The 12,976-nt window shown below is 40.0% G+C and overlaps 1 protein-coding gene across 1 annotated transcript; it reads left to right on the top strand.

Moving 5' to 3' along the window:
* The first annotated feature begins 6,763 nt into the window (after positions 1 to 6,763).
* Positions 6,764 to 11,635, top strand: LOC115796613 (zinc finger protein basonuclin-1). The gene is made up of 8 exons (XM_030752978.1): positions 6,764 to 6,790; positions 7,010 to 7,112; positions 7,689 to 7,858; positions 7,941 to 8,006; positions 9,004 to 9,190; positions 10,045 to 10,101; positions 10,837 to 11,007; positions 11,412 to 11,635. The coding sequence occupies exons 1-8, from the start codon at positions 6,764 to 6,766 to the stop codon at positions 11,633 to 11,635; spliced, it is 1,005 nt and encodes a 334-aa protein (XP_030608838.1).
* Positions 11,636 to 12,976: the final 1,341 nt, after the last annotated feature.

Raw genomic sequence — 12,976 nt, 5'->3', positions numbered from 1 at the left:
CCTTTTTAATACAGAAGAGCAGTGGCCTTTAGCAGACTGAAAGTTTTTTCCCAGTTTGCTTTTTTAGCAAATTTGTTTGTCACAGATTGAAAGTTTTGGTTCTGTTTAGCCTGCAAGCTTTAAAGTCTGTATCAAAGAAAAATGCTGGTGTGCTCAGAAAACTTTCCCCTCCACAGTCGCTGGTACCCAGTTCCTCCCTCAGTTGTTGACTGCCCTGTCATTCGCTTTGAATGGAGCGGCTAGCTTAGCTTAGCATCACAGAGAGGACAGCTGAGTCTGTTTTTTCCTCCCACAGAGAAATGACAGGTTCATTGAACAGGAGGCAGCGGTCAGAGTTTGTCCCGCTCTCAAATGACAGATTAAGTTTAATTCCTGATGAAGCAGCAGCTTCTCTCATAGAAAACCAGATTCAAGTGACAAATCTGAGGAGCCATGAATTCCCTCTGAGGATAAAACATGTAATCCAGAAACAAAGATAAGCTCCGGCACGCAGCGACACAACAGGATTGCCAGCTTTAACCGCCTCGACTCTTGAGTGTCAAAGTGACCTGCAGAGGAACAAACTGATGATGGGCTGCAACTTAAGGCTGCTTATCTCAGTGTTCCCCCAAAACGTATATGCAAATGCAATGTCTGCTATGACTATTAGAGTCTGTGAGGGAAAATATTTTTGTATTTGCAACTATTTTCTATTTGGTTGCAGTGTGTTTGACCTCTCAGGGCCACCGTACATAAGACATATTTCGACTAAAATATTTGGACCATTAAGCTCCAAAGAAAAAATATCCAGGAAGTTCCCAGTGAACCAAAAAGTTTCTGAACATTTTATTTGTGGTGCCAAAGCCGTTAATGCCCATCAGAGTTTAGGTAAATTTGTTGGGGAGTCCTTTAATTTTGAAATGCACCAACAAAGACAATCCAGGTCCATCCACATATAAGCACCAATATAGTGAGCAGAGACCATGAAATGTAATTCAGTGGCTTCAGAAAGAGACAAGATGACAAACTGGAACCTTTGTGCTTGGAGTCAGTATTGAAATTTGCAGGTGTGAAGGCCTGAGAGACCTGGGATGAGGGGCACATTGGACTACTATCTGGCCAAAGGAAAGGGGAGCAAACCATGAACCAGTGTGAAGAAGTCATATCTGAAAGGTACATGATGATGTTTCAAAACTGGCATCAGAGGACACCTTTAGAGGTCTTGGAGAATTCAGGCCTTGAAAAGGTTGGAAGTGTTTTGATGGACTGTGAGTAATGTGAGAAGGTTAACCAAATGTTTGGGGAATGTTGTTCATGGTGATATCTGAATATTAGGTGGGTAATTGTTTTTCAGTTTTGAGGTTCAGATATTGGGATTTTGTTTGTTCTTTGGTTAATTTTGGAAGTCTTAGCTTTGGTGGCTGAGATGTTTCTTTAAGCAGACGGTGCTGAAATCCATCAAAGCTCTTAGGATTCAAGAGTACTCTAGAACGTTGTGGTAGTTATCTTTGAAATGGATTTAATCACCTGTGAATTTGTCCAGTTTCTCTTTCCTGAACCTTAGCCAATCCTCAGAGACTCGTTCCAGATCGATACAGCAGCTTAATGTGCTGACTGACTTTAGGATTGCAAACTGACATTTGCAGGGAGAAAGGTGGAGCATCTTTACCCAATAGCAGCCACATTTATGCAAAATCAGACAACAGCAGAAGTAATAAGTCGAGCATTTGCCTGTTTAATGTGGTGAATCTGCCCCTGCTCTGATGTCCAATGTGACACCATGAAATGTCAAATAACCACTTAATCCCATTTTATCCTTTCACACACGGCAGACGTTAATCCGTGGCGCAATCCTTAAACCGTAACAGGATTAAAGACCTGAAAAGGTTCTCTTTTCACGGGTTTGTTTTTCTATCAGCTTCACAGGAACTTTCTTCCGAGTTTGAGCCTCCTGTTCATTAATGAAAAAAAAGTCAAACTAAAAGCTGGAACATCGAAAGAAAACAAAACATAAGTACAAAAAGAATGAATTAAAAGGTGTCAGTGTCCTGTTTTTGTTCTCGATTTCCCATCTGAATATTCCACAAACTTTTATTTTCTATCTCCAAGTCCTCCCTGCCTGCTGTCCTAGTTCCACCTGTGACAGCGCACACATTTCATTTAAACACACACTTAAACACACACTTTCCCAGCAGTGACTGCATTGCTGCCAAGTTGGACTCGCTACAAAGAGAAACCCTCGCGCTCTCCGGAGTAATGACACAGATACAAAGGGGGTGGGATAAGGGACTGCGAAGAGTGGGGGAGGAACAAAGATGGGAAGAGAGGACACACACTCAGACACTCAATATGTCCTGTTAAATATATTCACCACAAAACACACACGGAGTCTTTAGTGTCATGTAAAATTCACCTCTGGAGCCTCCTGAACTCAACGTTTGCAGTGACAAATGACAGAAATTGACAGACGGGGAAAAGGGATGCTAGAAGCAGAGCAGATTTTTTATGTATTAGCCCTTTAAATGGAGATCAGTCACACTAAACCCAAACATGTGTCGAGGGCCCAGCTGAAAACGAGGTTGGATGATGCCACAAACTCTAAGGACCCTTTGGACCTCTCTTCATTCCTGTTTAGATTATTTTATTTGAGTTTTTAACAGAACTTGGAAAAAGTCTCAGAATCATGTCTTTAGAGATGGACACAAACAAAATTCCAAAAAAGATGGGATGTTGTAAAAATGTAAATAAAAACACAATTTCATGAATCCATATTTTATTCACAATAGAACAGAAAACATGAAATGTTTAAACTGAGAAAATGTATCATTTAAAAAGAATATTAGCTCATTTTGAGTTTGATGGTCACAGCATGTCTCAAAGAAGTTTGAACGGGGGCACCAAAAGGCTGTAAAAGTAATTGGTACGAAAAAGAAACAGCTGGAGGAACATTTCGAACAGGTCAGTAACATGATTGGGTATAAAAAGAGCATCTTAGAGAGCTAGAGTTTCTCAGAAATAAAGAGGTTCACAAATCAAATGTGGAAAAATTTCAGAATAATGTCCATCTCTCTCCCCTCGATTTCCTTTCTCTCTACACTGCTGACTATCAAATAAAGCTGTAAAAAAAAAAGGCCAAAAAAAGACTGAGGTAAATGGAAAACCATTCTGCAGTTGGATGAATTGAAATTCTTTTTAGAAAAGTTGGACACCACATCCTCTGGACTAAAGAGAAGAGAGTTTGTTATCAGTGCTTAGTTCAAAGGCCTGCATCTCTGATGGTACGGGTGTGCATTAGTGCCTATATAATTGGCAGCACATCTGGAAACAGGTATATACAGGTTTTAGAGCAACATGTTCTCCCATCCACGCTACATTGTTTTTTGTAACTAGTTGGATGACTGTGACACAGAGTTACAGCAAATTTCTGTAAAGTTGGAAAACTGTTTAGCCATTCAAAGGTCCTCAACCAGCAGCACATAATGAAACCAAACTTCAGCATCTGCTCTGGCGCTGATTCAGACTCTCTCTGACGTTAGGACACTGACACAAAGTCACAAAGTCTTTTTAAACACCTCCAGTTAAAGTGTCGTTTCAAGCATTTTCTCCTGCTGCAGTTCGACTCCGTGTTTGTTGTTAGAGTGTCAGAGAGCCAGTGTGGCCTGATTCACTGAGTTTCCTGTTGACTGAGCCAAGAACAGAGGACCAGGATTTACAAACACACCATCAAGACAACGAGGAGAAGGAGGTGGTACCGCTGCTGTTTCAAACACGACCCCTCAGAGAGGTTCCACTCAGGAAGTGTGTCAGCAAACGGCGATGATCACACGCACGCTAACGGGGTGTTATCGTCTGATATTCTAATTAGTAGGACATCAAAACGGGAAAGAGGTCCATCGGATCCCAGCGGACGCACAGCCTGTCCAACAGCCCTACCTTTACTGTGTGTGAGTGCCTCCACCTCACAGCAACAATACAAGAACTTTTCAGGTCATTTCAGCTCCCACGAGGGACAGCCGTGAAGTCTCTCTGCTTTTGACGTGACCTTTTCTCTTCTGATGATTTCGGTGTGAAGGAGTGAAATAAATGCTGCTCTACTGGATGTTTTTAACAGATTAATTTGGGAATGTTTTTGATTTAGCAAATTTCTTTTTGGCCTAAACCTGAATGATGTACAGGTCCTTAAAATATCATAAACATATTGTGCAGTTCAAGACCTTAAAAAGCATTCAAATGGCTTCATTCAAGGTCTGGATCTTACTTGGTTTTAGTGATAACATCAATTATGCTTTTATTTTATTTTCACACCAATAACTACAAATAAAGAAACACATAAAGACACATTTGGTCAATCTTCTTACATGACATATTATGAGATGTTAATTCCATCTCAGCTTGGTGTTAAATTGTATTTAAATGGCTCAAAAGGCTGGCGACCTGTCCTGGGTGTACACTTTGAATTTTAAAGATCAGTAAAATATATAAAATTATCCAGAAATTCACAATGAAAATTAATAACTAAAGCAGGTCCTAAACAAAAAAGAATACACATCTGTGCAACAGAAGCATGTTTTATCATCTCCTGATGCCTGAGATTTACCTCATAACCCAGTCAGCTGCTTCAAAAACATTCTGAATAATGTGACATTTATTTGTGTCTTGTTTCATTATTTGCAAGAGAACCTGACTGCATCATTAAAGCTCTGAGAGGACATCAAAACTCTCAGCATGGTGTAATTGGTTTAACCTTGTGGCTGTTTGTAGCTGCAGGGCAGGAGTCCTACTGTCACCCTGATTCAATCTGACCCTCAGGTGGGGAACTTTACTCCCAGGAGGAAGCTGTTTCTCAGGGGACACAGACACTGATGGACACACCAAGGACAGGAGCCTTATTCACATAGTTATATTTTCCAGCTGTATAAAGTCTTCCCTTTTCTGCCCAGCACCTGAGAACGGCATCTGTCCCTTCGGATGACCTGTGGGGAAGCAAAGAAATGTGATGTGCAGCCAGGATTGTGAATTAAAAGAGGTGTTTTTTAATTGAACAATAAAAACAATTTAAAGTGATTTTTAGATTGCTCACATTGTTTGTCCTGACTGAACACTCAAGGGTTTGTTCCCTTTTTGACAGTTTCTGAGTTTTGTCCTCTTCCTGGGGAAAATAATATACTGTATATACCTGAGAAATGAATTTGTTTATGGTCTTTTTTACTATCCTTATGTTTGCCATCAAATATCCAGTCTGAAATTTTGGTATAAGTGAAGCAGTCTAAGAATGATAATTCACATCTTTCCACTTCTATGACTGTGACCTTTGACCTTGTTTTTTCACAGTGGTGATCCTGGATGTATAACTAATAGATATTCAACAAAAAACAAACATTATTTTAAAACAGATTTTTGTTTATTTCTGACGAGTTTGTGTTTTCATTGTGAAGCACTTTGCAACTTTTCTTTTGAAAGGCATAAGAAGCATGAAACTGCACAGACCACCACCATAATCATCATCATCATCATCATCATCACCATCATCATTGTCTGTCAGACTCGGGGGGGGGGGGGGGGGCAAAATTAAAAAAACAAAAACAGCAAAAGGAGCCCAATCCAGTGAGTGTGGATAGAAGGCGGAGTCAAAGGATGGAGAGCGCTGAAAAGAAAAATATATGCACGAGAGAGAAAAGTGGAGTTTTACAGCACAGGGACAGAAATGAGAGGAGAGAGTGAGCCTGAGGAGGAAGGAAAGACGGACGAAAGACAAAACACGAAGAAATAAAACGATAATAAGGAACACAAGAAGAAGAAGAACAAGTAAAAAAAATCCCATCAGAAAAGAAAAAGATTCAAAGGAGAAAAGAAATCACTGAAAAGAAAATCTTTTTTTAATCAGTGGAGAATTTAACATCAGATGCAAAGGTCAGTATGCTTTACTTTTTGATCATATTACTATTTGAATATCTCACTTTAGAGCATTTTATTTTAATAAAATGAGAATTTATCAATTTTTTTAAACTAATTTTTAATTTTACTCAATCTTTTAAAAAAAATGCTGTTTACATGTTAGAAAAATATAATATTAAAATAATATAAAATAATGTGTTTTACTCAACAAGAATTAAAAAAATATGATTTAAAAAAAGTTTATCATGATTAATTAGGATTAATTTGTGACTTAAGAAGTAAATTAATAGAATTATTTCCAGAAAATAGAACATATATTTATGAACATTATTTAAGATCATTATTATGTAAATATACATTTTACAATTAAATATATCATATATAAGTGTGACAGGCTGGTGACCTGTACAGGGTGTACCCTGCCTCTCGCGCTATGTTAGCTGGGATAGGCTCCACAACCTTGAACAGGATAAGCGGAAGTGAATGGATGGATGGATCGATATATAAGTGTTACCTTTTCTGAGAAAGAGAATTATTCAACTTCAAATGATTTAAAATTGTACTGTAATAATTAAAAAAAAAATAATAAAGGTATATAGAATAACGAAACCTATGAATCATCATAACTAAATTAAACCCAAAAAGAAAAACATTGTAATTCATCTGAATCTTAGTAAGCTCCCTGTGATAAAAATTAATTATAATTATTGGACACAATAAAACAAAAATTAAAATATGTATTTTTTATTAATGAATCAGCGCCTTTTGTCTGCTACAAAGAGGCAAAGAGAAAATTTTACTATAATTCTTCATGAAAGTTTAGGTTAGATTTTATTTGACCAATCGGAGGCCTGAGCTGATGTTTCTGTTCTGACTGCAGGACCGAGACATGAGGATGACTCCGGAGCCCGAGGAGGTACCGACTGTTAACGAGACATGTCTGTTTTATTAGAGATGTGTGAGAATGGAAACCAATAAAAATGTTTTAAGTTACGAAAGTACTCATGAGATTCTCTTTTTGTGTATTTTAACATTACTGTGTGTGTGTGTGTGTGTGTGTGTGTGTGTGTGTGTGTGTGTGTGTGTGTGTGTGTGTGTGTGTGTGTGTGTGTGTGTGTGTGTCTACTTTCACCAGTCTATCAGGTGCACTTTGTCCTGCTGCAGCTGTGTGTGTTTCAGACCAGGAAGTATAGAGCTCAGGTCATGTGATCGCTGTGGACACGGCTGGGTGGCACACGGTAATACCACACATACACATACGACGCTTACTGTGGATGAGTAATATCCACTCTTGTGGGAGTTAGGGCGCTTTTTGACGTGTGATACAGACGTCATGTGACTGACAGATAAGTAAACGAGTCGGCTCTGACTTGTTTGTAACGTGAAGTTGTAGAAAACAACAAACTTCTTGATAAAACGAACAGTCGGGTTAACCTGCAGAGTGCAGATGTGTGCCGTCACTATGGTGACATGAAGTCAGGTGTCGCTGTCATCACATCAGTATGAGCATCTGGAATGAGCATCTGCATACACACACACATGCGCGCACACACACACACACACACACACACACACGCGCACACACACACACACACACACACACACACACACACACGGTCTAGTCTGTGTTTCATAGACGGTGAACACACATCTGTTGCACTGACAAACAGGTGAGTCCAACTTGTAGCAGATCCATCAAATGACCTTTGACTTCTGTGTGTATTTTTAATCATCAGAGCAACACTAATGTACCTCATTTTTCACTTGAACACTGAACTTTGTGCCATGGTTTGTTTCTTTTCTTTCCCCTTCAGCCTTGGAGAAGCTCCAGGCCCAGCCTAACCCCAGCTGCGGCCCAGTGGAAGTGGCTCTTCCTGGGCTGGTGTTCGACCTGAGCTCCCTGGTCTTGTACGGAGCTCAGGCCATTCCGGTTCGACTCAAGATATTGTTGGACCGCCTCTACAGCATCCTGACCCCAGAGCAGGTAAGCTTGTACTCCTCAGCAATTGGTAGGAATGTGGTGAAGCAGTTTACTGGTTTTAATGTGTAACTCTTGTCCTTTTTAGGTCGGCCACATACTGCACGCCATGGGCTGGAATTTGGGGGATTATGTTAGAGGGTACATGCTGCAGGTAAACATTAAAAATAAGATGTACTTATTATTACTGAGTGAAGAATGAACAGCTGAAACAAATATATGATTAATCTTAAATGGGAGGGAGGGATGGATGGATGGATGATGGATGGATGGATGGATGTTGAAAAAGCTAAAAGTTAAGATTATTCTAAAATAACTATTGCTTTTGTTTTAGATGAGATTTTTGCTTTCACCCTGTACATATAATTTACTTTAACTCTGCTGTCAGTACTCTCTGATGCATGAATTATGAGAACCTCAGTCAAGATTTATTTTTTCTGAATGTTTTTCTCTTTAGGCAAGAAAAGAAATGCAATTACAATTTGGTTTATGAACCTAATTTTTATGGAGTTACAAATATGTCCACTCAGCTGGACACCATGCATTTGAGTTTTCAACCACAGAAATATGTGTTGACTGATATGCAACTATAACAACAAAACACAGGCATATACAAGAGAACAGCTTTGAACAGCCATCCACTGTAGTGACCACTATGCATCACAGGGTTAAGACCCTTGATGCTGTGTTAACTGTACAGCAAACCACGTTATTTGTTAGATAGTTTCATTAAAAATGGTCCAAAGGCACAAACAGCACAAACACAATCCAGAGATCCAGTTCAGGGAAGTCTAGCAAACAGCTAGCAGCTACAGCCTCCTGCGTCACCATCCACCTGTCGCTAAAAAGAGCCCACACCTCTAATAATGCAAACTTTAAATGTTAATACAATTAAAACAGGTGAGTTATAAAAAAATGGTGATTCTAAATTTTCCTCAGATGACAAAATGATTAAAGTGTATAGCTTAAAGTACTGCATGAATGTTGAGGTCAATGTAACTTGTAGTCTAAAGTGCTTTGAGTAATTAGTACGAGTAGAAAAGCACAATTTAAGAACCTGTCCATTCAACTAGTATGAACTGATTAAAACCAACGCTTGCTAGACATTTTCCAACAACCACTCTGAAGTTAACAGCTTTCTTTCTCTCCAGTTTCCCAATGGAAAGGTGTTGGACCGCTGGTTTATGGTGACTCCAGAAGAAGAAGCGCTCATCTTCAAACAGTTCCTTCGTTTTGGTGAGACGCGACCCATAGTTGAGCTGATGCTTCAGTCTGTGGCTAACGCCGAGCACCTCTCTGATCCTGACCTGAAACCCGCCCAGAGGAGCTGCCAGTCAAGCACGAATGGAGGAACAATGACAACATTAAGGAACTTAAGAGGAGATTCACGACTGGTGGCCAGTGTCTGTCATTTCGAGAAAATGACAGACACTGCTGACCTCAACAATACCGTCCACCGTTCTGAAAATTTCCCTAGTGGACTTTCTTTTCTGCTGCCATTCCACTTTCCAAGCTCGGCCTTCCACTGTTTGGTTCCTCCCACAAAGGTACGTTTTCCTAAGCACTCCAGACCTCGTGCATTAAAGTTCCTCCAGGTTGTTTATAGAACATTTTATTTCTTCTATTTACAATGACCATCTTTTTCTTCTATCAGGAACTAGTTCCTCCCAGTAAGCTGACACAGTTTTTACAAAAGTCCCGTGGGACCAAATTGGCCGAGAAGCGCAAGCAGGAAGGAGGAAGAAGAGAACGAGAGACTAATCCAGTCTTGCATCAGTCAAAAAGAGAACTAGCTTTGAAAATCAAAACAGACCCTGACAAGCCAAGCACACCTTGTTCACTGTGGCATCCTTCATTCCACACTGACCAGGACCGTGACCTTCAGAGGGGAACGACCAAACAGGAGAACACCTTTTCACTCTCTCCTGCTTTAAACTCCTCACCAGTCCTTTCTTCCTCTTCGGTCTATCCGCCCATTTCTCCCTCTTCTTCCTCACCTTTGACAATTTCCCAGAAAGTGCAATGCTCCCATTCTTCTTCTCTACATCCTCTCCCGTCCTTTTCCTCCTCTTTCCTCTGTCCTCTTCCCGCCACTTCCCTTTCTTCATCTCTGCCTCCTCTCTCATCCTCATCTTCCTCCCTCCATCCTCTCCCCTCCTCCCTCTGCTCTGTCCCTTCTTCATCCTCTGCAGGAGGTCGAAAAGGGAGGGTCTGCTGCGGGGTTTGTGGGAAAAGCTTCTATGACAAAGGTAGGGATGGGCCATTGTGACTCCACTGGACTCTGAGAGGACTCTATATAAATATAGGATTATACTTTCATGTTGCACTATTGTATGTGTTGTATGTGCGAAAGCCAAGAGACCAGAATATGTACTGCATACATCAGTATCATGAAATGAAATGAAAACAAAATTTACTTTGACAGGACAAGCCACAAATGTCAGATGTAGTACATATTGTGTAGCTAAGTTACAGGTGGCTGGCTAACCACCTTCATCTAGATTACTACTGTAGAAAGTAAATGTTAGTTATACATACTTGGTTTGTGCAGTTATGTGTTTTACTGATGGCTAAAATCAATACTGGCATTATACATAAATTAGTACTATAACAAAGTAATTTCTTGGAGTACCACGAGGCTCTGTTTTGGATCCTCAACATCCATTTATCTCGTTTTCGCCACTTTGTCCAGGTGACTAGTCTCTAACTGCACATTCTATCCTTTACTTTTTCCTTCCTTAACTACGTGTACTTTAAGGTATAACTAAACAGTTTTTTTCTACCAATACAGCAGCCTATCATTACCTTTGTCTGCTAATAGGGTTCCACAAGGTTTGATTCAAGGTCATATAAATTTTGTCTTTGTTGAAATGATAAAAATTTTGATCTAAATTTTTTCCATGTAGTTTTCAGCCCAGAAACGTTACTATTTGAAGTCGTCATTACTTATTACCATAATTGAAGTCCTGCTTTGATTTGTGCAGGAACACTGAAGATTCACTACAATGCTGTCCACCTGAAGATCAAACATCGCTGTACAGTGGCAGGCTGCACTATGGTCTTCAGCTCGCTGCGTAGTCGAAACCGACATAGTGCCAACCCGAACCCACGACTTCACACAGCCACCAGCAGAGACACCTACAGAAACATACACTGTGACCATACAAGCATTCATGCTGAAACACAGTTACATCAGTCTAAACAGGCTCGCAAAAACATACAAGAGAGTCATGCATATATGTGCAGGGAAAAGGAGAACACCAACATACTTTGGAAACAAAGTAACGATGCCGACACAGAAGGACATGCACATACTGTGAGTAGTGGGTTAAATGGTCACACAAACCCTCAACATGGATATCACCACAGCACACCGCATCACGCCAACTCCCCGCCTCTTTCTTCCCACCCTCTATCCCAGAGCCAACACAGCAACAACACCTTTACCTTAATAACCCCCAGGCCTTGCCTCCACTTCCTCTCCACCTACGTCCAGTTCATAGTGTTTCCTCCCTAGGTTCACCTCCCTCTCTCATCCCTGTGGTTAATTCTGCAACAGACAAAACTGAACGCCCCCTTCTGACCAACCATGCTCCCTGCACCACCCCAGTCTCCCTGGCAAACTTCGACAGTCAAGCGGCATCACATTGCTGCAAAGGAAAAAGATGGCAGTTGGAGTCTGCTGGCCCCGTGCCAAAGAAGAAGCCCAGGAAGTCAAGCATGCCAGTGAAAATAGAAAGAGAGATGCTGGAGAGGAGGCGATATGAGGATGAGGAGTGCTGAAGAGACAGTGTTGCTGATCAAACTTTACATTTGGGAATAAATATTTTTTTGTCCAAAATACACAAAAGCAATGTGATAACACTGATGATTTCTTATTTCTGAATTATTGCCTAGATCTCAGAAAATATATAGAATGCATCACTCTGTACGATTTCAACAAACATGAAGAAGAAACTGTTTTGAATCACTGCTGTCTTGTAAAGATTAATAAATAACTGTTTCTCAGTACAAATGTTAAATATTTGCAACATGATTAAAAATATTGAAACCAGCAATACTCATTTTTCACTGTAACCCAATATGGAACGGGTCTCAATACAGCCCAGTATGGGACACTTCTCAACATAGCATAAGATGCAGTCTCAGTATAGTACAGAACAGAGTAAGTCTTAATATATGGGAAAAGCCTCAACATATCCCAAAATATGCCTCAATATAGTCCAGCATGTAAAAAGTTTCAGTATAACCCAATATGGAATATGTCTCATTACAGTCCAATGTGGGGACTCATATTGTGATTTACCAACTTGGCCAACATAGACCAACATGTTAATATGGGGTCTAAACATATCAATGTTCTTCAAAGAACTCAGACATAAATAATAAATATACACAGCTTCACTTGTTAAATTCCTACAACAACTTTAAAAAAAATGTTGATTGCTTAAGAAAGAGAATCAGATTAAATTTCTAATATTTGTTTTCATTCTGGTCACCAAAGACGTTACAATATAAGTTAGATGCATGAAATAAGCACTGTAACTGAAATCTGAGCATGTTATCTTAGATTCAGTTCAGTATCTTATCTCACCTGTTCTCCCTGCCCTTGTTTTACAAATATTACCTGTTTGGCAAGCAGCTTAAACAAAACCCAACCTTAACTACTCTCTGAGATGAGTCGTCAATGACCAGATGGATGTTAGCTGTTTAAAAGCAGAGATCAATTTACTAGAAATTGACCAGTAAATTGGCAGCTTCTCTTTCTTCACCACAACAGATCTGTAATCTCTCTACTCTCCTCTTATTCATAAACGAGACCCAGAGCTGGCATTACTTTTCTGACCTCGGGTTTGAAGGTGCTAATTCTCATTCCAGCAGCAGTGCCCTCCAGTCTGAACTGCCACATGAAACCTCACTATCTGTGAAAACAAGACGAGATCCTATCTAGAAGTCCCCTGCCTCTTGGCTGCACTTAGAAATTTTTTCCATAAAAATTCTGAACAGAATCTCTGACAAAGAGCCGCGCTGATGGAGTCCAACATTCACCATGAATGAGTCTTACTTATTGTTACACAACAAACTGAGTCCTCGTTACAGTTATACATGGACAGAATAACAATG

Source organism: Archocentrus centrarchus, chromosome 18 (assembly GCF_007364275.1).
Source record: "Archocentrus centrarchus isolate MPI-CPG fArcCen1 chromosome 18, fArcCen1, whole genome shotgun sequence".
Taxonomy (NCBI): Eukaryota; Metazoa; Chordata; class Actinopteri; order Cichliformes; family Cichlidae; genus Archocentrus; species Archocentrus centrarchus.
The sequence above is the reverse complement of the archived record's forward strand: the minus strand, read 5'-3'. Positions and strand labels throughout refer to the sequence as shown.

Excerpts from the sequence above, each read along its gene's own strand:
- LOC115796613 (XM_030752978.1), top strand. The coding sequence starts at position 6,764 with ATGAGGATGACTCCGGAGCCCGAGGAG. Across the intron at positions 6,791-7,009 it reads TGACTCCGGAGCCCGAGGAG|TCTATCAGGTGCACTTTGTC; the intron begins GTACCGACTGTT and ends TACTTTCACCAG. Across the intron at positions 11,008-11,411 it reads CACCTACAGAAACATACACT|ACAAAACTGAACGCCCCCTT; the intron begins GTGACCATACAA and ends ATTCTGCAACAG.